The sequence below is a fragment of the Portunus trituberculatus genome, chromosome 17 (genome assembly GCF_017591435.1).
Source record: "Portunus trituberculatus isolate SZX2019 chromosome 17, ASM1759143v1, whole genome shotgun sequence".
Taxonomy (NCBI): Eukaryota; Metazoa; Arthropoda; class Malacostraca; order Decapoda; family Portunidae; genus Portunus; species Portunus trituberculatus.
The window spans coordinates 31,090,025-31,114,605 of record NC_059271.1 but is presented as its reverse complement, the minus strand read 5'-3'; the positions used below and the strand labels follow the sequence as shown (position 1 = coordinate 31,114,605).

The window sequence follows — 24,581 nt, the reverse complement described above, 5'->3', positions numbered from 1 at the left end:
GGTCTATGAGCTCTGAGCTCGCTCCGTAATGGGGAAGACTGCCTGGGTGACCAGCAGGCGACCAAGGTGAATTATACACACACACACACACACACACACACACACACACACACACACACACACACACACACACACACACACACACACACACACACACACACACACACACACAGAACCAACTGAATCGATCTCCCAGCCCTGCTCAGCCTTCTCTATCAACACCCAGCCTTGGCAGTACTCTCGCCTCGCCGCAGATTTATCTCATTTTACATAAACTTTTCTCATATCATGAATCTCCGGCGTTATTAAAAATTCCCACCAAAAAAATTCTTTCGAAGGCAGCTAAGGTCCATCCTCCCATCGCTCGTATAGAGGTAAAGGAGGTAAAGAGAGAGAGAGGATGGGACAGAGGAAGGAAGGGTGGGAAAAAAGAGAGGCTGAAAAGAGAATGCGGCTTAGAGAGAGAGAGAGAGAGAGAGAGAGAGAGAGAGAGAGAGAGAGAGAGAGAGAGAGAGAGAGAGAGTGTGTGTGTGTGTGTGTTCCCATGTGCCCTTGTACTCCAGAAGGGTGTTAGGGCAGCTGTCAGGAGTAGGATTGGGGTTTCTAAAAGGCTATTTCTCTACGCGTGAGTTTATTTTACATGCTCTCTGCCTCAGATTGCGTGTATCCCTGACATTCTGCATTTCTCTCTATCCTTCTAGACTTTTAGAATGCCGTGAATGTTATAAAATTGGAAAATCGGGTCCTAGATATGAATAATACGGTTCCTGTTTTTTTTTTCCCTGTATTCATTTATCATTATTTTCTTTTGTCTAGGAAGGTGTTAAGAAAGAAATGGCGCTAGTGGTGTTTAGTTATCTCCTTCGTTTACTCGTTTACGTCTCTCATTTTACGTCTTTTTTTTTCTATCATAAACATCCTCGTAAAAATAGATATATTTGCTAATGTTTGTGTCTGCGTTCTTTACATGTACGTCTTGCATGTTTGACGACTCTTAACTCCTTCAGTATTGGGACGCATTTTTACCTTGAGTTTTGAGTGTCATTAAAGTATTTTATTGACATTAGGAAGGGTATCTATGGAGGTCAGAAGATTAATGGCCACAGTCTTCACTATTCTAATCCCCACGTAATTTTCTAAAGCCGTATACAATCACCAAATTATAAGCAGAACTAATATGGAAACACGTCCTAGTACTGAAGGAGTTAATAAAAAAAACATTTCCAGAATATATCCCTTTCTAATGATCACCTTTCGATTACTTTTACTTTCGCTTTGATAAGATTCTCACTAAAAAAAAAAAAAAAAAAAAAAACAATGAGAAAAGGAACATTTTGTATGACGGTTCTTTCTGTATGTATGTAACTAAAAGTCGTGCGTTTCGTGTCTCGCAGCAGGGGTTGTAAAGGAGGAGTGTTGGCGAGGCGCGTCGTAAAGGCCTTAGTGTGAGGCAGCAGGGAAAAGAGTTTGCTTGCTTCACCGACGAGACAAGAGACGGTAGCTTCCCTCACTGCTCGGGGTGTGGCAGCTTTCACGTTTACACACACGTACACTCTCTCTCTCTCTCTCTCTCTCTCTCTCTCTCTCTCTCTCTCTCTCTCTCTCTCTCTCTCTCGACCATATTTCGAAACGCCTTGTTCTCTCACTGCGACAATTTTCCGAGGCCACAGAGACGACTAGCAAGGTTTTCAAGACAATTCCTCCTTATGATAAACTAGAAATCTTGCCAATCCATCACCAGAACCGTAAAAGTACCCTTAAAAACATGAATCTCTTCAAATAGAACCTTTGAAAAGTAGTGATGGTGAGAGAGGGAAGCATTTCTGAATACGGGCGTCTCTCGTGCATGAGTGTCGCAAAGGGATCACAAAGGGAGCACAAACGGAAAACAGGTAAGCTCTACGAGGCAATTTGTGATAAAAGTGACAAGTGACGCTATCTGATGTAAAGTAAGGGATGCAGTATAAGAAAAGCGAAGGCTCCAACTCAACCCATCATCCCCTTTAACCGTCAGTGGCAGGAGAGAAACACTGTGAAGAAAAATACGTAAAGGTTCCGTGGAAATTATTTTTGTAAGGGAAGTGAAAAAAAAATTAATACTATATCCACTATGTAGCCAAAAATATCACTTTACTCCTACTGCTATAAAGGCAAGACAGTCAAAACAATTACTACTATGAAAACAAAAGAATCCCTGCTGCATCTATGAAGGCAAGAATAATTACCCACTGCAAATACTATCGAACCTAGACATTTTTTCAAGACATTTGTCCTATCCTATCCCTATCGGCTCTTTAAGAAAACTGGTAACTGAGTGGACCTTTTTTCTTTATATTTTTGTTACCCTTGGTCAGTCCTCCTCTTACATAATAAAAGAAAAATAACTACTGTAACTACTATAAAGGCAAGTTAATCACTACTGCAACTAGTATGAAGCCAACACAATCACCACTGGAACTTGTATAAGGCAAGGCAAACGAAGCCGTCATTAGTATGAAAGCAAGACAATCGCTGCTGTAACTACTATGGATGCAAGACAATATAAACTGTTACTACTGGAACTACGTACTACGAAGCTAAGGTAATAACTAGTGCAACAACAACGCAGTCAAAACAAATATTGCCAGATTAACAACAACTCAAAGAAAAGCGATATTTCATAACATACTTCGTCCCTTCTCTTCTCTTGCCGCTACACAAGGCAAGGCTGTTGGCGTCCTCACCTCCCTTATGAATATTCTTATTAAGAACAAAACTTCACAAGGAGCAAAGTTGACCATATTTTTCTTTTTTATCTCATCCCTTCTCGTTAAAGTGAAGTTCCGTGCTCATGCGATGGACGATGATGTCAAGGTTCAGGTTACTTGATAAATTTTCACATTGTATGCATAGATTAATATTCTTATTAGCAGGCACAAGTTCACAAAGAGGAAACTTAACCATTTTTTTTTTCATCTTATCTCTACTTATGAAAATGAAGTTTACCTGCATATCAGAAACTTTAAATAAAAAGCGGTTGGTTGCATGATAAATGATAATGGTATATATATATATATATATATATATATATATATATATATATATATATATATATATATATATATATATATATATATATCACACACACACACACACACACACACACACACACACACACACACACACACACACACACACACACACACACACACACACACACACACACACACACACACACACACACACACACACACACACACACACACACACACACACACACACACACACACACACACACACACACACACACAGATACAGACAGACACAGACACATACACACGCCCGGTAGCTCAGTGGTTAGAGCGCTGGCTTCACAGCCAGAGGACCGGGTTTCGATTCCCCGGCCGGGTGGAGATATTTGGGTGTGTCTCCTTTCACGTGTATCCCCTGTTCACCTAGCAGTGAGTAGTTACGGGATGTAAATCGAGGAGTTGTGACCTTGTTGTCCCGGTGTGTGGTGTGTGCCTGGTCTCAGGCCTATCCGAAGATCGGAAATAATGAGCTCTGAGCTCGTTCCGTAGGGTAACGTCTGGCTGTCTCGTCAGAGACTGCAGCAGATCAAACAGTGAAACACACACACACACATATACATAATTAAACATCAGAGATCCTCGTTTTCCAGTAGTTTGGGCAACACGTGTGAATTTAATGTTAGTTTGAGAAGCAGAACACATTATATGCATAAAGGTCTTTGCTATATCTCACCATTTTCACCAACGCCATCCCTTTCATCATCACCATCCTCATCCCTATCATACCATAATAACCATCATCACCATCAGCCTCTATGACACCTTTGCAGACTTGAGGCATTTCTCAAATTTCTTCACTCCTTTCTATCGACTGTTCCTCCATTCCAAACCAACCATTTGAAACTTCCTTCTCATTTCGTACCTCATCTCATATTACACCCTCTACACTATAAATCCCAACCACAGTACACCCAAAATAAACCCCACCAAAATACACTATACCCAAATACACCATACCGCACCACACCCTCATACCAATGAAAATACCGCTTCCCCTAACACTTTCCATTACCTCATTCCACCACTTACACACACACACACACACACACACACACACACACACACACACACACACACACACACACACACACACACACACACACACACACACACACACACACACACTACCTCCCTTCGCTCCTTCCCTCTACAAACTCTTCCCACTGTCACCCTCAACGCCTCGCCTCTTTGTCTCTCGGCGCCGCTAGGAAATCTGATTCCGGTTTCCTTGTGGTGGCGGCCGTAACTCCCACTAATGAAGCGCCAGACACTTCCCGTGGGCTAATAAGCGGTGAATGTCGCCTAATAATGCAGTTTGCTGAGAATATGGTGAATAGAGGAAGGAGGAAGAGGGAGCTGGTGGTGATGGTGCTAATGAGGTGGTGGTTTCGAGAGTCTCTACAAGGGAAATAGTTTATTGCTGTGGTAACAACTGAGCTAATTGGAGTCTTATGTGAACACTTATCTGCTGTGTTTAGAAATGTGTACTGGATTCGCGGTGTATTTTCTATGATTTAAATGTTCCTAGTAACTAAATGTTTTGTGAAATGTAGATGCAAAGGCTCATGAAAGTGTGTGTGTGTGTGTGTGTGTGTGTGTGTGTGTGTGTGTGTGTGTGTGTGTGTGTGTGTGTGTTAGGAGGCATGTTGACAGGTATTAATATTCTCTCACCAGTCTATTACACGCGTGGGGGGTAGGGTAAAAAGAAACTAATAACCGAGTTTGTTTTACTTCCGCATCACACACAAAAATGTATATCAGCAGTAAATATTTAGTTCTCATAATTTTCCAGCAAATTCATGCCAGAAATAGAACACCTCTGTTTATTATCATTTTTTTAAACTAAGGGGAAGGACATTGTGCACCATTGCCATGCCGCTTTTTCAGTCCTAACTTGCTATTGTAATATACTAAAGAAGGAAAATTAGTTGACTCTTTTGTATAACATAACAAAAGCAACGTAGTACCATTTCAACATCAGTTTTTGTATTGTTATCGTACTTTTCTTATTATAAAGTTAACATACGTACATTTTTTTTCTAGAGTAGATAGCTTATCCTACCTCAAACAGTCTCTAGGCGCCAGATGACCTTCACTGTTGCGGCGCCTAAGCTTAAATCTATTCATCCATCCATCAATCAGTCTCTCATATTTTGATTTAGATTACGTAGCTTATATTAACCCCTTCAGTACCGTGACACTTCTTCGTATTTATGCTTTTATTATATGATTTTACACAGCTTCAGAAACTTATGTTGGGGATGAAAATAGTGAAGACTCTGTACATTAATCTTCTGACCTTCATAGACCGTTCCTAATGTCAATAAAATATTCTAATCATACTCAAACTCGCAGTAAAAAGGCGTCCCAGAGCTGAAGGTAGTAACACAACGTCTCACATTGCTGGATAGTTTAACATTGTCATAAGCACCAACAGATACACCGGTGAGTGTCTTTTATTTATTCATTCATTTATTTATCTCTTTTATCTTTTTGTCATTTATTTGTCTCAATATTATTTCCAGACACATGTGCCTTCCCTTCTTATGCAATTACCACCAAACCACCGAGAGACAATTGGCTGGACTGTGGAGGCCATTTATCTGTGTCTATCGTGGGATTGAAAGTGTTACTCAATACTCTACTACACCTTGGAATCCTGGTAAAGAGTTTCCAATACTTTCCTTTTACAAGCTGCTATGTTCTCACTCGACAACCCTCACCTGAAACTCACTCTCGCCTCCTCTCCCAGACACATCGTTTATCGGCCATTAAGGCGAGTAGCGCGGCTCTGTTAGGTGCAAGTGGGAGTCGTGAATAAGTTGCGCCAGGCCGTGAAAGAGATGTAATGTTGTTCTCCATTATACATTGACATCCGTAGCGTGTTATGAATGGGGCGTAATGATTCGCTTGGGTGTCGCTGCCATTGTGGTGCCTACTCCTTCCTTCCTGTGCTGGTTATTACCGGTAAGATTTTTTTTTTTTTATGTTACTGATGTATGTCTGTATGGTGGTGGTGTTTGTGCTGCTGCTGCTGCTGCTGCTGCTGCTGCTGCTGCTGCTGCTGCTGCTGCTGCTGCTGCTACTGCTACTACTACTGCTACTACTGCTGCTGCTACTACTGCCACTGCCACTGCTGCTGCTGCTGCTGCTGCTGCTGCTGCTGCTGCTGCTGCTGCTGCTGCTGCTGCTGCTGCTGCTGCTGCTGCTGCTGCTGCTGCTGCCACTGCCACCACCACCACCACCACTGCTGCTGCTGCTGCTGCTGCTACTGCTACTGCTGCTGCTACTGCGACAACTACTACTACTATCACTACTACTACCAATACTACTACAATCATTACTACTACTACTACTACTACTACTACTACTACTACTACTACTACTACTACTACTACTACTACTACTACTACTACTACTACTACTATTACCGCTGCTGCTAGTGTCACCACGGTCTCATTAAATATGTATATATGTTTGTTATTACAACAGGCCAGCTCTTCAGCATTACTGTTTTTGAAGCTCTTGAAATAACACATAGAAAAAAGTTATAAATTTTAGATTCGTTAGTTCGTTTGGTCAATCAGCCGTAAATTCATGCATTTGAAAAGCGGAGAGAGAGAGAGAGAGAGAGAGAGAGAGAGAGAGAGAGAGAGAGAGAGAGAGAGAGAGAGAGAGAGATATGTTGGATTCTACTTGATATATATCTCCCGTAATCCACTCATTAAAGAAAAAAATCGATTCATTAAAAAAAAAAAGTTTTGAAATTTTTTTTTTACCATGAGTTTTGGATGTGATTAGACGATTTTATTGACATTAGAAAGGGTCTATGGAGGTCAGAAGATTAATGGCTAGAGGCTTCACTATTTTTAATCCCCACATAAGTTTCTGAATATATATAAAATCATCAAATAGTAAGCAGAATGAATATGAAAACGTGTCATGATACTGAAGAGGTTAGACTCCACGTGATCATCCACAACAGTTCCGCTTCGCTTCTCAGTCAACGATTTTCGCGTTAACCAAAATATTATTATGTGAAGAGCTAGTGTTTAGGAGGGAGATAGAGTATTAACCCCTTCAGTACCATGACGCGTTTCCATATTTCTTCTGGTTACTATTTGGTGACTGTATACAGCTTCAGAAACTTATGTCGGGGATTAAAATAGTGAAGACTGTGGCCATTTATCTTGTGACAATAAAATGATATAATGGTACACAAATCTCAAGACAAAAATGAGTCCCAGTACTGAAGGGGTTAAAATACTGAAGACTGCGGCCATTAATCCTGTGACGTCCAAAGACCCTTCCTAATGTCAATAAAATGGTCTAATGATTCACAAATCTTAAAATAAAAATGCATCCCAGTACTGAATGGGTTAAAAATAGTGAAGACTATGGCCATTAATCTTGTGACCTCCATAGATCCTTACTAATGTCAATAAAATGGTCTAATGGTACACAAATCTCAAGACAAAAATGAGTCTCAGTACTGAAAGGGTTAAAATACTGAAGACCGCATGGTCATTAATCTTGTGACTTCCATAGACACTTCCTAATGTCAATAAAATGGTGTAATGGTTCACAAATCTTAAAATAAAAATGCATCCCAGTACTTAAGAGGTTAAAATACTGAAGACTGCATGGCCATTAATCTTGTGACCTCCATAGACCCTTCCTAATGTCAATAAAATAGTCAAATGGTACACAAATCTCAAGAAAAAAATGAGTCCCAGTACTGAAAGGGTTAAAATACTGAAGATTGCAGCCATTAATCCTGTGACCTCCATAGACCCTTACTAACGTCAATAAAATTATCTAATGGTACTCAAATATCAAGACAAAAATGAGTCCCAGTACTGAAAGGATTAAAATACTGAAGACTGCGGCCATTAATCCTGGGACCTCCATAGACCCTTACTAACGTCAATAGAATGATCTAATGGTACTGAAATATCAAAATAAAAATGCATCCCAGTATGGAAGGGTTAATATTGATACCAAATGAAGAAAAAGAGTAGTTTCTTGTATGTTTTTTGGCATGAGGGTTTGTTTTCCCTGTGTTAGTTACCCTGTGCGTTCATAAGTGATTGTAATGAGGTGCTTTTTGATGTACGAGTAGGTGAGTTGTACTTAGTTAAGGTGATGTGGAGATTTTTCTTTGTACAGTGGTGTATACGTGGTGGGGTGGTCATGGTGGTGTGTTGGGTGTGATTTGGTAATTCTCTCTCTCTCTCTCTCTCTCTCTCTCTCTCTCTCTCTCTCTCTCTCTCTCTCTCTCTCTCTCTCTCTTATTTCTTCTTTCTTTCTTTCTTTTTTCTTTCTTTCTCTAGTTCTTTCTTTTTCTTTCTTTCTTCATTTCTTTCTTTTGTTTTCTTTCTTTTTTTCTACTTTTTCTTTTTTTTTATTCTTTATTCATTTTTTCTTCCTTTCTTTCTTTTTTTTTTTTCTCTTCTCTCTCTCTCTCTCTCTCTCTCTCTCTCTCTCTCTCTCTCTCTCTCTCTCTCTCTCTCTCTCTCTCTCTCTCTCTCTCTCTCTCTCTCTCTCTCTCTCTCTCTCTCTCTCTCTCTCTCTCTCTCTCTCTCTCTCTCTCATTGGAATGCATTACCAGCATGAACATATTTTTATTTCTGGACTCTTTTTTATCCTCTCCAGTGTTATGGCGCTTTTGGAGCAGGCCAGCTTAATCCAACGTACGCTAATGAAAAAAGAGAAACAATGGCATTTTGTTAAGCATGCATTTGCCTTTTTAAAGAATCACATCCCTGACCACATGGCGTTACTGTACACGTATTACTCTCCTCTTTTTGTCCTTTTTCTACGATACAGTGTCAGTTTATAGGTTTCTTTACTAACTTTTTCTTCTCCTCGCTGCTGCCACGACGCACTTCACTTGTATACCTTCAGACGTTATATAGTCCAAGGTTTGTTGCAGGAGTTTCGTGCCTCTAGTACGTTTTCCCCTGACCAACCGTGGGAGTCTGAACATGAAACTCGCGGACTGTCACCTCCATCTTATCCCTCCCGGTCGTAGCCACGTACCGCGACGTAAAGAATGATTGGAGCAGCGAGGAATGACCTGCTTCACATTTTACGCTCGAATGCCAAACTTACGTGATAGAATAGGCGTAGCTTGGTGTGGAAAAAGGAAGGAAACAAGGAGTGAGTAAAGCAGAGGATGAGGTACAGGAAGTTTTGAGTGATGTGGTGGGTGTGTTGTGTGTCGCCAGTGTTGACTAGCTGAGTGTTGCTGTGTTGTGGTGGTAAACCTGGCAAAGAGTCGTGTGTGGCGGGATTGATCTTGTCTAAGAGAGAGAGAGAGAGAGAGAGAGAGAGAGAGAGAGAGAGAGAGAGAGAGAGAGAGAGAGAGAGTTTGATGAAAGATTGGTAATATGAGATTGATACAAGAAAGTCGTTCTTCCGATGCGATATTCAATTGTGGCAAGTGGAATCCGAACATATTTGGACGAAAGTGATAGTTTGTGTGATGGAAAGGGAATTTGATCTATTCACAACTAATAGTACGATGACTAGTACATTAGAAAAAAAAAAAGGACGAGAAAATGACAGTGTAGGTTAGAGGAAGATATAATATGACTTGCAAGCGTATATTTTGTGAGTTACTTTGTGCATTCCATGTATCGTAACATTAAATTAAAACTACCTTTATAATTTTACAATACATTTAATTTTCTCCTCGTTATTCTGTTCGGATAATAAAAATGTGTAACTTCATATTCTCAGGCGCTAGAACAAAAAGCTTTACGAACCGAGAAATAGAGTTTATCTGTATGACGATTGACTGATTTTTGTCCCGATCTGTGAAGATTGTCACATAATCACTGTACTACTCCCTTGCTTTGCCATTTTCATAGTGTCTGCCTCAGTAGAGAGCCTGATGGACGAGGTCACTTGGTTATCACGGTCAAAGGTATAATATAATTTTTCCTTCATCTATTGCTTTGTGGCGCTGACGGCTCTCTTGTCATTGCAGGAAAAGTAAAGAGGGAGGGGAATGGAAGTGTGTGTGTGTGTGTGTGTGTGTGTGTGTGTGTGTGTGTGTGTGTGTGTGTGTGTGTGTGTTTACAGATACCGTGATGAAAAGTAAACGAAGGGGGGAGAAATACTGAGCTGAACAAAGGAGTAAGTGTAGTTCTGTTCTCAAATAAATTGTATCATTGCTTACGTTAAAGTAAATTAACGTTAAGTAATTCAAAGAAACACAAGTAAACTGAATAAAAGAAAACAAAAATAAACTCAGTGTCGTGTTTCCCAAGTACTAATGTATTTTAATTTCGTCCCAGAAGGCTTTTTACATGACTGGAAATTAGTGGGCCGTTTACATAGCGGTGGTGGGAACGGTGCTCGCGGGACCTGTAACTGAATTCAGTGCCAACTGGAGTGCGCGTTACCGAGTGTGAGTGTGCGTTTGAATTGGCGGAGGAGGACAACTTAAGGAAGCAGAGAGAGAGAGAGAGAGAGAGAGAGAGAGAGAGAGAGAGAGAGAGAGAGAGAGAGAGAGAGAGAGAGAGAGAGAGAGAAGGGAGGAGCAGCAGTGTGTTTCTGGAGAAATGCGTGGAAATGTTTAGGAGGAGGAAGAATGGAGACGAAGAGGTGGAATGGGAGAAAGAGGACGGGAAGTAAAGGTAAAGGACGGGAAGGAGGAGGAGTAAGATGATAAACAGGAGGAAGGAAGAGATAAAGAGGAAAGATGAGTAAAAGGAGGAGGAGGAACAGGAGGAGAAATAGAAGAGTGAGAGAGAAGGATACAGAAGTTAAGACGAAGGTGTGTTTACTTTTTCCTTCATTTTATTATCGGCGGGAGCTGCGAGTGTGACTTATGACCAAAACAATGAAGAAGAAAACACGAGTTGAAGGGACCCGCGCCACTGTTGCAATGTGGTTGGTTGGGAGCGCACCCTCTCTTGAAATAGAAGTGTACATTTTTCTCTGTCGCTAAAGTCGACCTTGTTTTGTTGGCGCCACGGGCTCAGTGTGGTGGTATTAGACTCGACAAAGCCAATCACCACTCACCCTACTCGTAGAATATTGATTGTTATAGATATATATAGGTTTGTTTCAAATATCTGTATGCTGAACACGAAAAAAAAGCTAAAATTACAAGGGATGCATTTTCTTTTTCTCCCACCAAGGAAATTTCTCTATTTTAACCATCGTATTCTAAATAATTTTGTCGTCAGTTTCAACGTTGCAATATCGCATCGGTGTGAAGGAAGAGGTTGTCCCGAAGACGAAGTGATCAGATCAGTCTTTCGACATTCGCCATCCCCACGACCTTCTCCCTAGCTTTCTCATTGTACTCCTCTCTTCCTTTCGTCTTCCCATTAGTCTTGCCTCACCGCTCATTAATTTTCTCCCGTCCCCTTTCTCACCTTTCTCTGGTCCTATTCTTCCATATCGGAGACAAAATGCTACGTAACACTAGAAAACTACTCTCCACTTCTTCATATCCCCGTGAACAACAAATGGGAAATCCCTGAGTAGCAGAGTAGGAAGGGGCTTGATTCTGGAGGACATACTGAGATATTATCTTCGCTCCGGACCGTGATATTAAAAAGAATAAAAAGTAAATAAAACTGGAGCATAATGTGAAGAAAAGCATGTGTTATTCTCTATGTACATCTTGGAACTTTGAAAACCGCGGCGTATTACACTTGCAACTTTCCTTGGCGCTGTTTAGACAGACTGTGGGAGCAGCACTAAGCCTGCACAACCTTCACCGCCACAGTCTCCACCGCCACAGCCACAGAAGCTGTCAGGGGGGGAGGGCGCACGCTCCTAAGTAATGAGTCCAAACGAGGGGAGGGGAATCATTGTAAAGAGGGAACGTGAGGCCACCGACGTGCCACCCTGATTTGACATCCGCCCACGCCAAGCCACGTTACGCCAACGCGCCCCTCCACAGACGACTCAGCATCAAGACAACGGGGGACGAATAACTCCAATCCTCGTCCGCCATTATCTTCCAGCTGGTCTTTAATCCAGAGTCACTGGTGGCAGTCTCCGAAAATTCTACCCAGTGAACATGAACAACAAATATAGATAAGATGCACGTGTCATCGAGAGAGAGAGAGAGAGAGAGAGAGAGAGAGAGAGAGAGAGAGAGAGAGAGAGGGGCATCCAAGACAATTTAAGAGTGCATCAGGCAGGAGGCGACAGGAAGCGGCCACTCTGCTGTTGTGTGGGCCGGCGATTCCCATCTGCTTGGAAGGGCAGACTTCCCACGCGTGAGGCGGAAGAGGAGGAGAAGGAGGAGGAGGAAGAGGAGGAGAAGAAGAAGAAGGAGGAGGAGGAGGAGGAGGAGGAGGAGGAGGAGGAGGAGGAGGAGGAGGAGTAGTAGGAGGAAGAGGTGATGGTGGTGGTGGTGGCGGTGGATAGATAGATAGTGGGGAGGGAATAAAAGAAGGAAGAAAGCTGTTGATGTAAAGAATGATGGACGATAGAAAGATAAGGAAAGGCGTTGGAAGAAGACCGTGGAGTAAAGACGACAAGGAGCAGGATAGAAGCAAAGTACAAAGGAATAGAGAATGGAGAGGTAGGACAGCAAGAAAGATGAAAAAAGGAAAGAGAGGATTGCTATAGATGAGAAATTGATTGAAAAGTGACCGTAGTGAAGAGAGGAGTGGATAGGTAAACAAACGGGGAAAGGAGTGGGAGGAAGCCAGTGAAAAAGGAGAAAGAAGATAGATCTACATACGGGGAAAGGCGTCAGAAGAGGGCCTTGTCGGGGGTGGGTAGATAGGATAGACAGACAGACTGGCAAAGGCGATGGAAGAGGACCGAGAAGGAGAGAAAGGTTGCGGGGCAAGTGTTTGGTTCAAAGAGGAGGAAGGAGAGTGTGAAGAGCCCGTGAGAAAATCATAGAAAGAAGTTCCTTGAGGAAAATACGGTGCGAGAAATTAAATTACTATAGTACCGAGAGTGTCACCTTTGTCAGAGAGAGAGAGAGAGAGAGAGAGAGAGAGAGAGAGAGAGAGAGAGAGAGAGAGAGAGAGAGAGAGAGAGAGAGAAAGGAACAAGCACATCATAAGAAGACACAGATGCGGATCGTCAGTCAAATATTTAATGACGGACAAACGATAAACATGAAGAAACAAACAGACAGAATCACCTAAACAAACACAAACAGATAAACAAACAGAAGCAAGCGCAGAGGTATGGCAGACGAGAGTATAAAAGAACCTGAGAGTCACAAAGTAATGTCAAGACGTGAGAGAGATTGCAGACGTATGTGACTTTTCTTAACACTAAAATTCCACCAGAAAATGTTACACAGACCCCGAGGCTAATGCAGGCGTGGCGGTGTGGCGGCGAGATGCTTTGAAGGAAATGCTGGGCGGCTATTTGCGTGGGTGAAAGAGAAGGAAGATGCCGAGGACCAGGAGCATGGGGGAGGAGCAGAGAGAGAGAGAGAGGAGGAAATATGAAAAGAGCAACGGAGGTAAAAATAAAGATATGGAAGACGTGAATACAAGATGGGTGGGAGAACTGTGAGTGGAGTAAGAGAAAAAAAAAAGGAAAGATAAAGGACAGCAAAGAAAGGTGAGGGAATAAGGAGAGAAGGAAAGAGGAGAGGAAGGGAAGGAAAAAAAATGGAAGGAAGAAAGAATTGAAGACATGAAGGAAATAGATGAAGGGGGAATTTCGGAATGAAAGAAGGAATTGCGTAATGAGATCAGAAGGAGAAAAAAAAAACTAAATAAAGGATAACAAGGCGAGTAAGAATGGAAGGAAAGCAAGAAGGAATAGACGGATAGAAATAAGGAAGGAAGAAAAGAATAGAAGAAAACAATAACCTTTGAAAATTTTTGAAGATTTGAAAATGTTACGAAGAAATTAATGTCGAATTTCGTAATGATAATAATAGCTATCGTTTAAGTTTCATTAATTTTTCCAACACACGGAAGTTATGCGACTCAGCAGCGCTCAGGCGTCGGAGAAGAATAAGTGTTCTCATAAGAAAAAAAACATGATTTAGACACTCAGAAAAAAACATTATCGCCCTGAATTACAAAGTGGGAGTCCATAATTGCAGCGATTTAAAAGATTCACGTTCTAATTGAGTCGCCGTTATTGAAACAAGTAATTAATTTCTTCAGTAAACTCTTTGGATTAGATTGATTGATTGACCCGCCACGCGCCTCCTGATGCCTGGCCGTGTTGTGGAGGACATTGGTATACACTCAAGAAAGTAATGAGGTGTAAATTTTCTTTTCTTGAAAGTAAGTAACGCTGAAACTGATGAATGAATGAATACCTAAGTGAATAAGAAAATGTGAGCGAAAAAAAATCTGAAAATGAATAAGTAGATGAAAAAAAAAAAAAAAAAATGAAAGAAGAAAATTTATAAAGCCATGAAAGTTATATTGAATATGAATGAAAATATGGAACCAATTAGAGAAATTCGTGAATATGGAAATGATGGTTTAAGTAAAATTGAAAGAAGACAATATTTAAAGCCGGGACATTAAGTCGCATACAAGAAATAGGAGTAAATATCGTTTAGCTAAATAAATAATCAAATAAGTATGTTCACCAGAAAGAGAGAGAGAGAGAGAGAGAGAGAGAGAGAGAGAGAGAGAGAGAGAGAGAGAGAGAGAGAGAGAGATAGTGTGCGTGTGTATAGAGTTCATGAAGTATAACAGTAATACCAAGACTCTCCGGAGATATATAGAAGCATGCGTCATGTCACCAGATGGGAGAGCACACAAGGCAGTCAGTCAGTCCCGTACGTGTGGTGGCGTGCGTGCTTGAAAGGGATGAGTTAACAAGCAAAGGTGATGACAAATTTATGGAAATATGTTATGAAAGGAGAAAATGAAAAGAAACTTGACAAAGACGAGGAAGGAAAATCGACAAGGCACAGGATTAATAGAAGGATGAAGAAGTATTGGGGTCACTGATAAAGAGATAAGGATGAGGGAGATGAGGTGTGGAAAAGGTGAAGGATATAGGTCGCTATAGGTCGAAAAGGAAGGGAAGGAAGGAGGGGACGGTGTAGGCGGCAGGGCAGGTTTATGCAGGACAAGAACGGAATGCAATCAGTAGAGAGACGTGGCAGGGGGATGGAAGGGAAGAATAACCTGCAGGCAGTCTCCATTTAGTGGCGGGAACCCAACCTTTCCAACTCGACTCTCTGGAGAAATCATTCCTACAAAACTGGAGTGACGAACTTGATGGTCGATAATTCACGACCAACGACAAATTGCTCGGCCGAGGGCATAGTGATGGGGGGCCGACTGAACATGTTTACTGATACCGGAATGAGTCACTGATGGAGGGAGGGTTGGGAGACGAGAATTGGAGCACTGCAGAGAAGGTGTGCCGTGTTAAGTAAAATGTGTCCAAGGAAACAAGGGAAACGATATGCGGAGGATGGGTTGTATGAGAGGCAAGGAAGGTTTGATGGGAATGTCTGAGGTAGAAAGTGCAGATCATCAAGGGAGTAAACTGCATATCAAAAGACGCGAGGAGGGAACTTGATAAAGTGGTGATATAGTGTCAGGAGCAATGTCTGCAATATGTGTTCATCGCCATACCTTCAAGTTTCATGAGTTCAAGTTATATAGTGTATTGCATGGAGGAGCAGTAAATGAGAATGTTTGTGCCTGTGGGAGAACATGAATGACGGGTAGGGTACTCACCTTATCATAAACGTGGGCGGAGGATAGCTCGTTCTCGATGACCATGACGATGATGCCAACCATGCCCATGACGAGGGCATAGTCTGATATCCTCTTCCGCTTCTCGAAGAGCGCCTTGCGTCGCCCGAGGCGGTAGCCGACGTTAGGCTTGTTGCGCAGCTTGAAGGAGGCGTTCTTGCCTCCCCCCGAGCCGCCCTTCTCTTCGGTGTAGCGCGGATACTCGGAGTGGACGCCCACCAGCGCTATGCCGGAGTCCTCGCCCTCCACGCTGCGCCCGCCTCCGCCGCCTGCGCCCCCCTTCATCGACCCAGGGATGGATAGGGTGGACACAGGCTTGCGTAGCTGTGGAGGAGAAGAGGTCACAATTAGTTACATGTGCTGCGTCAAAGTTATGGGACTCTTAGAATATGTGTAGATTTATTACAGTCATTCCTCTATATTGCTAGCATTGTGCATCACCCCAACAGTGTTGCCCGATCCCTGCACTACCAATGCCACCTTCTATCGCTAACTATCACTGCCACAACTCCGCCCATCGTCGCTCCGTGGCATACCACCGCTGAAGACAATAGCGGCAGTAATGGCCGAGATAATAACCACACCAGTTACATTAGTTACTCTCACTGACGGCTTACCGCAGTTTCCTGAAGCTCTTTAGTGCCGTAATGTTTTTGGTGTGTGTGTGTCCAGAATTCCGGTCGAGAGTCTTCAATTAACATAAGTTACTCCCATAATACAAGTGTTAACAGGGATACGCCAACACACCCTCCCATTCTGGCTCCCTAATGGTCCTAGAACACTCTACTTGATCCATACAACGACTAGTGGTAGCCGTGGAGAGCAGGAAATCTACGCCATTCACAAATCACTGGGATACTTCAACGATACTCATCATCACCACCTGCAGCTCCCGCCGTTGAATATGTAGTGCGGCAGGCTACTTTGAACGGGGCGAGTCAGTCTCTATACATACCTAAACTGATACAGACTGAACCGAATCGTGTTTATATTTAATACATCCTTGGCACTTTTTATGAAAATGCCCTAAATATCATATTCAGAAATTATGGGAATACACTCTTTTCTTTATATTTTTGCGTAGTATTGTCATCATCACGATCTGCAGCGTAGCTCTAGGTTCTTTAGATTAAGTTGTGATCAAAGGCGTGTCTGTTGAGGTGGATCTGTCTGTAGATACGTATTATTAGATCAAAGGAAGTGAAAAAGAGACACTGAGAAGATGTGGGAGGAAAGTGTGTGTGTGTGTGTGTGTGTGTGTGTGTGTGTGTGTGTGTGTGTGTGTGTGTGTGTGTGTGTGTTCGCTCTCTGACTTCTTGTTACTAAAGTTACTCTCCCCTCCCATCCCTTGCCAGACTGACCAACGCCGGTCAACGTATGGAAGGTCATGCCTGAACACAATCTTGCGTGAAGGCTTCAAGTGTAGCCAGGCGTTCCTTTCCTAACCCAATGGAAGTATTTTGGGATGAAGTGACAGTAGATGGATATTTTGGTAGACTTGTGTTCTTTCATTTTTATTTACCATATGTCTCATCTCCTTGAGTCTCACCATCACAAACCACCGCTCATCCTTATACAGAATACATCGTAGGACTGTGTTGTTCCCTGCTAGCTCGGCGCATGACCTGGAAGATGAGGGAGAAAGGAAGTTCGCTTATTTTTTTCTAGCAGTCGCTCCTCGGATTGTCCCACGAAGCTGTAATCCTCGGAGTTGTGAGTGGGACACAACATTTATATTTTGCCGCAATGTTGCAAGAGCCTCGCTAAGACCACTCGTGATCCTCTCACAACTTTCCCATGCTGAACGTTGAATGTGCTGAGGCAAATCGGCTTACCACAGTGGGCGGGCGGATGTGTAGCATTGAACATAGAGATAATAGCGTGTGTTGGGCGCTGTGCTGAATGGCGTGGGGTATTGTGGCGTGGAGGCATATGCTTTGTGTGGGTCTTTGTCCGTTTGACTCGTTGGCTTATATTGCACCGGTAATGGCCCTATGAAGAAATAGAATAGGTAAATTAAAAGAATACACGCATGCACACACCACAAACCCACTCATCCATCTTTTTATTTTATCTCCATTAAATATGCAACTTACTTCACTTTGGATTCGAAACACAGAGGTTGGTACACTGAAATACTGTGTAGCTAATGAATATTCGTGTAAGATGAACCTATTTATTTATTTAGTGCAAGCACCACAAGAGGTGTCCTGAACAGAGACCAGTCCAATTATGCTACTCGTAGTGAAGCAGCAAAAGATTGAACCAATTCATTACAACCAAATTAACTGCAAATACATGTTTTCCAGTAATCTCACTGATAGATTAATCGAAAACCAATTACGTGGAGAGGAAGTAGTAGTGAAATTTGACCAGAGGCTATGTACTACGTTTATGTATGTGGTAGGATGGAAGAAAATGATACTGAACTGCAGTCTTTCTGACGATACAAATTTAGTAGATCAAATATACGGTTGAGAGATAACGAAATGTTAGCTAGTGGAGGTTGGCAAAGTGACGTATCTGGTCGATAAGATTGATAGACGTCCTTGCTCAGAGAGAGAGAGAGAGAGAGAGAGAGAGAGAGAGAGTGTGTGTGTGTGTGTGTGGGTGTGGGTGTGTTAGGCCAGGTTTGGTCCAACAGAATATTTCATGATAAGCGTGTCCAGATCCTTTCTATAGTTAGCTCCAAAAGCCGCTGCGTCGGTCCTCCCCTCCACAGTCATTAGGGCGCCGCGAGCCAGCACGTAGGCGCCTCATCACACAGCCTGGGATTCTGGGGTGAGTGAGGGCGTCCCATGTGACCAAACTTCCTCTTCTTGTTGATGAACCGCGGCTGAGTCCACCAAAGGAGAGTTAATAACGCCGCGTCTCACCGTACCTCACCGCTAAGCCTCGATTGTAAGAGATCCCTTGCTTCAGGTCTTATCCTTTCACTCTTTATCGCACCGCTTCTACAGTGGGTACGGACGGCCGCTCCCCATTAGGCCAGCAGTGTTGTGTTGATAGTGGTGCACAGAGTTTGCCTGGAGTTAATTGGATGTGTAGGAATGTGTATATCTACATACTCGTATAAATAATGCTAATCCCAGGCGCTTTATTAGACAAATGTGTGATTTGTTTTTTTCACAAATTTGTCATTATGTTGACTCTTTTACAGGCCAATGAACTGATGAGCGTAGGATGTATTTATGTAAAGTACTTATTGCATTACGAATTGTTCACGTGAGAGCAGGTCCTTCTGCAATTAGGGAGAGAGAGAGAGAGAGAGAGAGAGAGAGAGAGAGAGAGAGAGAGAGAGAGAGAGAGAGAGAGAGAGAGAGAGGAGGGGGTTTAGATTCAGACACTAAACTATCGTGTGTGTGTGTGTGTGTGTGTGTGTGTGTGTGTGTGTGTGTGTGTGTGTGTGTGTGTGTGTGTGTGTGTGTGTGCGTGCGTGCGTGCGTGTGTGTGTTTATAAACAAGTGCGGGAGGGGATATTTGGCACTCGCGCGGGGAATATAAATTTTTCTGCAGCAGCATTTATGTGGAAACTTACTTTTGTCTCCTTAATGCCAAAAATACGAGTGACGTAGCTGCAGGAAAACATCTGATCAGCAAACTCACAAGTGGGCGGCTGGCGCGATCCCCCACATGAGTATTTTTATTTTATGAATGAAAATAGTCCATTCAAACCTTAGCAAAGATTTGGTGCTGTATTATAAAAGATGAATAAGATACAAAACTGAGAGAAATCTTTCGTGTGTGGATATTTTTATGATAAAACTTTTATTTTTCAACCAGATATATTGAGGTAAACTAAAAAGCTTAATCCCTTGAGTGCCATGACGCGTTTCGTTATTCATTCTGCTTACTATATGATTTTATATAGCTTCAGAAACTCATGTGGGGGATTAAACTAGTGAAGACTTTGGCCATTAATCTTCTGAACTCCACAGACTCTTCCTAATGTCAATAAAATGGTCTAACCGTACACAAATCTCAAGATAAAAATGTGCCCCAGTATTGAAGAGGTTAAGTGTATTCATGTATAGTCAGCCATGCAAGGAAGTAATGACATGGTGACAACGGAAGTAACGAAAAGGAAGCGATGGTAAATGATACACGCTCATGCTTATATTGCCTCTATTTTACGCTACATAAATATTGATACAAGAATACGCCCAAGGAAAGCGGCCTTGAAAAGTTATGTAAGCGACACCATTACTATGAGTGGCGGGGCGTGTCATAGTCCGCACTGCTGGGGAGGAAGCGGGGGAGTGGGCGTCTGTTCATTGGTGTGGACGTGCGGGAATAAAAAAAGAAAATAAAAACGAATAGAAAAGAAAAGAAAAAAATCGCCATAATTTTTCTCTTCCATTCATTTACTTTCTTTTGATGTTTACCCCGAGAACTGCACATGTTGTAGTCACTTCTCGTATTGGTGACGGCGGGGAGGGCAAAACGAGGTGCAGTGACCATTGCCTGCTTCATGGACTACAAGGTCACTCTATCTCTGTCCCTAGCTGTGACTGACTGCCTCTTTTTTTGTTGTTGATATTTTCCGCAACCCTCGCGTCAGTGTTTTCCTCCCTCCCTGCCTGTCACTGTCTCTTCCGTCAGATGAACTGTTGGGAAAGTTGACCCTCAGTGAACGTGAACTTGTCAAGGTCAGATGAAAATGAGCTGAGTCGACGGCACGATTTGATAAGGATTAATGTATAGCAGTGAGGGAAAAGAGCAGCGGGAATATAGGGGATGAGAGAGAGAAAAGAGAAAAGGAGACAGAGAAACAGGGAGAAGAATGTAGGGTGATATGTGGTGAGAATAGCGGTGTAGGGAAGGAGGATGGAGTCTGGGGATTACGTGATGGGGCTGGCGGGGACAGGACACTATCACAAGTTGCTATCACTTCCGTACAGATGTAAAAGTTTTAAGTTTGGAGTAACTTCCTAACCTTCCCTCTTTCCCGAAGATTCACAGTGGTTTCTTCATCGAGGGTTAAAAAGAGAAAGTTTGAAGTCTGGCGTAACTTTTGCACCATTTTCCTTTGCTGGAGATTCACAGTGGTCTCTCCATCGGCTGTCAACATAACATCTCTATACATAGATACTCTCCTTCGCTGATTTCAAGTGATGACAAAGCCAATTTTCTCCCTCTCTATATTGACTCTAAGCCTCTGTACAGGAATTTTGTCCACTGAAGCTCCATTCGTTTCTGATTCATTATATTTGGTGGGTTTTTGGGATCTATCTACCGTGAGTTTGAATTTTGTGCTACTGTGTGATGTGTTGAGGAAGACCTGTGTGTGTGTGTGTGTGTGTGTGTGTGTGTGTGTGTGTGTGTGTGTGTGTGTGTGTGTGTTAATACATGTCAGTCTCCCTTAGCGTTATTCCTTTTTTTTTCGTGAAAATTGATAACGAACATGATACTGATAACGGTGGTGGTGGTGATAGTTGTAATGATGATGGCAGATGATGACAGTGATAACCCTTGTGGATGAAGATAGCTGATGGTGAACTGACTGATGATGTAGTAAAACTGTAACGTAGAGAGTGGTGGATTGTAATGGTGATGACGGTAGCGTATGGATGTATTACTGTGGTGTGGCTGGTGGCGTTGATGATGGTGGTGGTGGTGGTGACGGTGGTATCTGAGGGCGAAATGTCAAGGGTGGCAGCTGGGCCCAGGGGAGGAAAAAGCAGTAAGCACAAAGCGGGCTATCTGTCACCGAGGGAAGTAGAAACAGGGAACTGCTCTCTAGCCAGCCGCGCCCAACTCATGCCTTCCTCGCCTTCCACAGTAAGTATGCCTTGTACTTTACCAAATGTAGCGCCAGAAATTCAGGATTATTTTTTGTACTTTGCTCTCACTTCCCTATGCCTCCATTTTATTTTCTCTCCTTTCTCCGCTGCACTAGGTGTGGAAAGCCTTGTGGAGAGTGTTGCCTGCGCATTCACCGTGACAAGCGCCACTGAAAGGAGCGGGTTTGGTGTTCTAGCTTTGTGTTGAGTGTAAGGAAAGCTTCAGCAAAAGAGGATCAGTAGAAGAATATCTTTCAAACAGTGAAGAGAGAATTATTATACTGAGAAATATGTCGTGTGTAATATTTGTTTCACTTTCCTTTTTTTTCACCGTTTTCTTGATTATCTTGTTTTCATTTTGTTTTATAAGAAGTTCAGTATTTTCTTGTTGGTTTGTCTGTCATTTCTTTTTGATTTTTGTGTCAGTCTTTTTGTCCGTTTGTTAGTTTTTTTATTGCTATTTTAATATATTGCTCATAAATATCCGTCAGGTTTTCTTCTTATTAATGTTGTGACGTAACTGTGTTTAGGTGAAAGCTGCATCACGGTAACACAATTCTAGAACATCAGTAAAGAATGCAAGTGAAGAGTATTGAAAGCCTACACCTGCATGATGGCCCAAGAAACATAAACGTATTTACAGTAACTTCCGAGTTAGCCATATTTCATGAATGAGGTCCTGCGTTGTTCACCTGACATCCATCACTTCCACCTGTATTTTCGGGTCATGAATAAAGAAGACACTTTGATATTCTTTGTTCAATTCGAGAAGAAATACAAGAGATAAAGAAAGACTCTCCACCGTTAAAGTAAAGCTAAAATTCAGACAATTCAATGTTTTTTTTTCAGAATTAGATTAACTTGTCAAAAGGCAGATACGGAGTTCTTCACCACACTACTCGTCTCAGAACAAAAAGATTGGTCTTTCAATGAGAAAATGGACATTGCTGGACAACAAAGAACAAATAAATTTCTTTTGATAAATCTATATCTATTTATTTATTTTTCATACATTAAAGCACTGGTGTAAAAACTGAAGGGAAAGAAAAAAGGTGTTATAGAATTGGAAAATACTTGACATCACCATTGCGACAATTTACCAAGGAAATGGTTTTGATTGAAAAGTGTAGAAAAGGGAAAGGAGTTGGGCAGGCGTCCCTTTTATGCAAAGTAACCACTGGAACCCACGGCTGAAAATGGAAGGAAACGAAAAAGGAAGGAAATGTTGAATTGTAAACTAGAACACTAAAATCTGATTAGGACGTTAAGAATGGAATCACCCGTGAGAGGAGAATAGGGATTGAATAGGGAATGACAGATTGGGAGGAAAAGGAATAGGACAGAAAGGAGGATTAGGAAGAGGAGGAGAGGGATTACAGACTGGATTAGAAAGAGAAAATTATAATTATTACACAGACACCATTTCTGGCATGTGAGAAAAAAAAACTGCGTTGAAATTAGTGTTTAAACTTCTGGCGTGGAAAATTTATGTTGTAATAACTTGGTGTAGACAAAATTTATCGTGTCACTGGATATTATGTTCAGGAAATTTAAACACCGAAGTGGAAAAAAAAGTAAAAAAAAAAATGCGCAACAAAAAAATGAACAACACAACAGATAAATGAGACAAACTTACATACAAGAAAAGAAAATGGAACAAAAAATAAAATGGGTAAAAATACAGCAAAAACAAGGAAGACTTAAACACCGAATTGAAACAAAAAAAAAAAGAAAACGTAAAGAAAGACCAACAAAAAAAGAACAACAACACAACAGAAGAATGAGAGGAACATACACACAAGAAAAGAAAATGCAACAAAGAGGAAAATGAGAAAAATACAGCAAAAACTTGAAAGAAGCTACAGCTAAAACTTAAAACGAGTCAAGTCAACAAAATAAAGATGAAAGACAGGGAGAACAGACACTCATGAGGCAATAGGTGAGTGGCGGCATTACGAGAGGAGGGTCGTGGCAGTGAGAGGCCTACAGACTTGGGAAATGAAGAGGGGCGTTAGAGGCGAATGGGGAGGGCAGACAAGAGGGTCGAGGACGTGAGGAGGAGGGCGCATTATTGAGAGCCTAGTGGCATTAACGCGTCAGAGTTAAGTTAGTGGCGCAGGCAGGTTAATGATGGATGTGTGGGTACTGTATTGCTTCATCAGCTGGTTACTAAGGTGTGTGTGTGTGTGTGTGTGTGTGTGTGTGTGTGTGTGTGTGTGTGTGTGTGTGTGTGTGTGTGTGTTTAATTTGTGGTGTGTACGTATGTTGATTTAGTGAAGAGGAGAGATAGATAGATAGATAGATAGATAGAGAGAGAGAGAGAGAGAGAGAGAGAGAGAGAGAGAGAGAGAGAGAGAGAGAGAGAGAGAGAGATAAATATATGATTTTCCGACAGTTTTTGAAATAACAGACAGATGAAAAATGAAATTAAGAAGGGCATTGTTACTATATGAACACTTTTATGGGATTATCAAGAGGCAAAGTAATAGATACAGTACAGACTGACGAAATATATAGATAGGCAAATAGACAGACAAACAGACAGACATGCAGCAGTAGTCGAGGATTAGACAGACGGACAGACAGACAGATAGATAGCAATAGTCGAAGATCAGGCAGGCAAACAAACAGACAGTAGTAGTCGATAATCAGACAAACAGACAGACAGACAGACAGACAGAGAGACAGCAGTAGGCGAGGATCAGACGAATAGACATACAGACAGCAGTAGTCGAGGATCAGACAGGCAGACAAACAGACAGTAATAGTCGATAATCAGACAAACAGACAGACAGACAGCAGTAGTCGAGGATCGTGCGTGTAATGGTCTCTCATATTAACCTCCTGTCAGTTTAATTTATCGGAAAATTACTACTTAACAAATACTTTTCTGCAGGGTGACACCTCCAGTACTCTCTCCCTGCCTCTTTCCTATCTCTCTCTCTCTCTCTCTCTCTCTCTCTCTCTCTCTCTCTCTCTCTCTCTCTCTCTCTCTCTCTCTCTCTCTCTCTCTCTCTCTCTCTCTCTCTCTCTCTCTCTCTCTC

The 24,581-nt window shown here is 42.1% G+C and overlaps 1 protein-coding gene across 1 annotated transcript in view; it reads right to left on the bottom strand.

Moving 5' to 3' along the window:
• Nucleotides 1-24,581, bottom strand: part of LOC123505141 (small conductance calcium-activated potassium channel protein-like) — a 746,606-nt gene that overhangs the window by 108,691 nt on the left and 613,334 nt on the right. Inside the window, 1 exon segment of the mRNA XM_045256256.1 lies at nucleotides 15,737-16,078. Coding sequence (XP_045112191.1) covers nucleotides 15,737-16,078 — 342 coding nt within the window.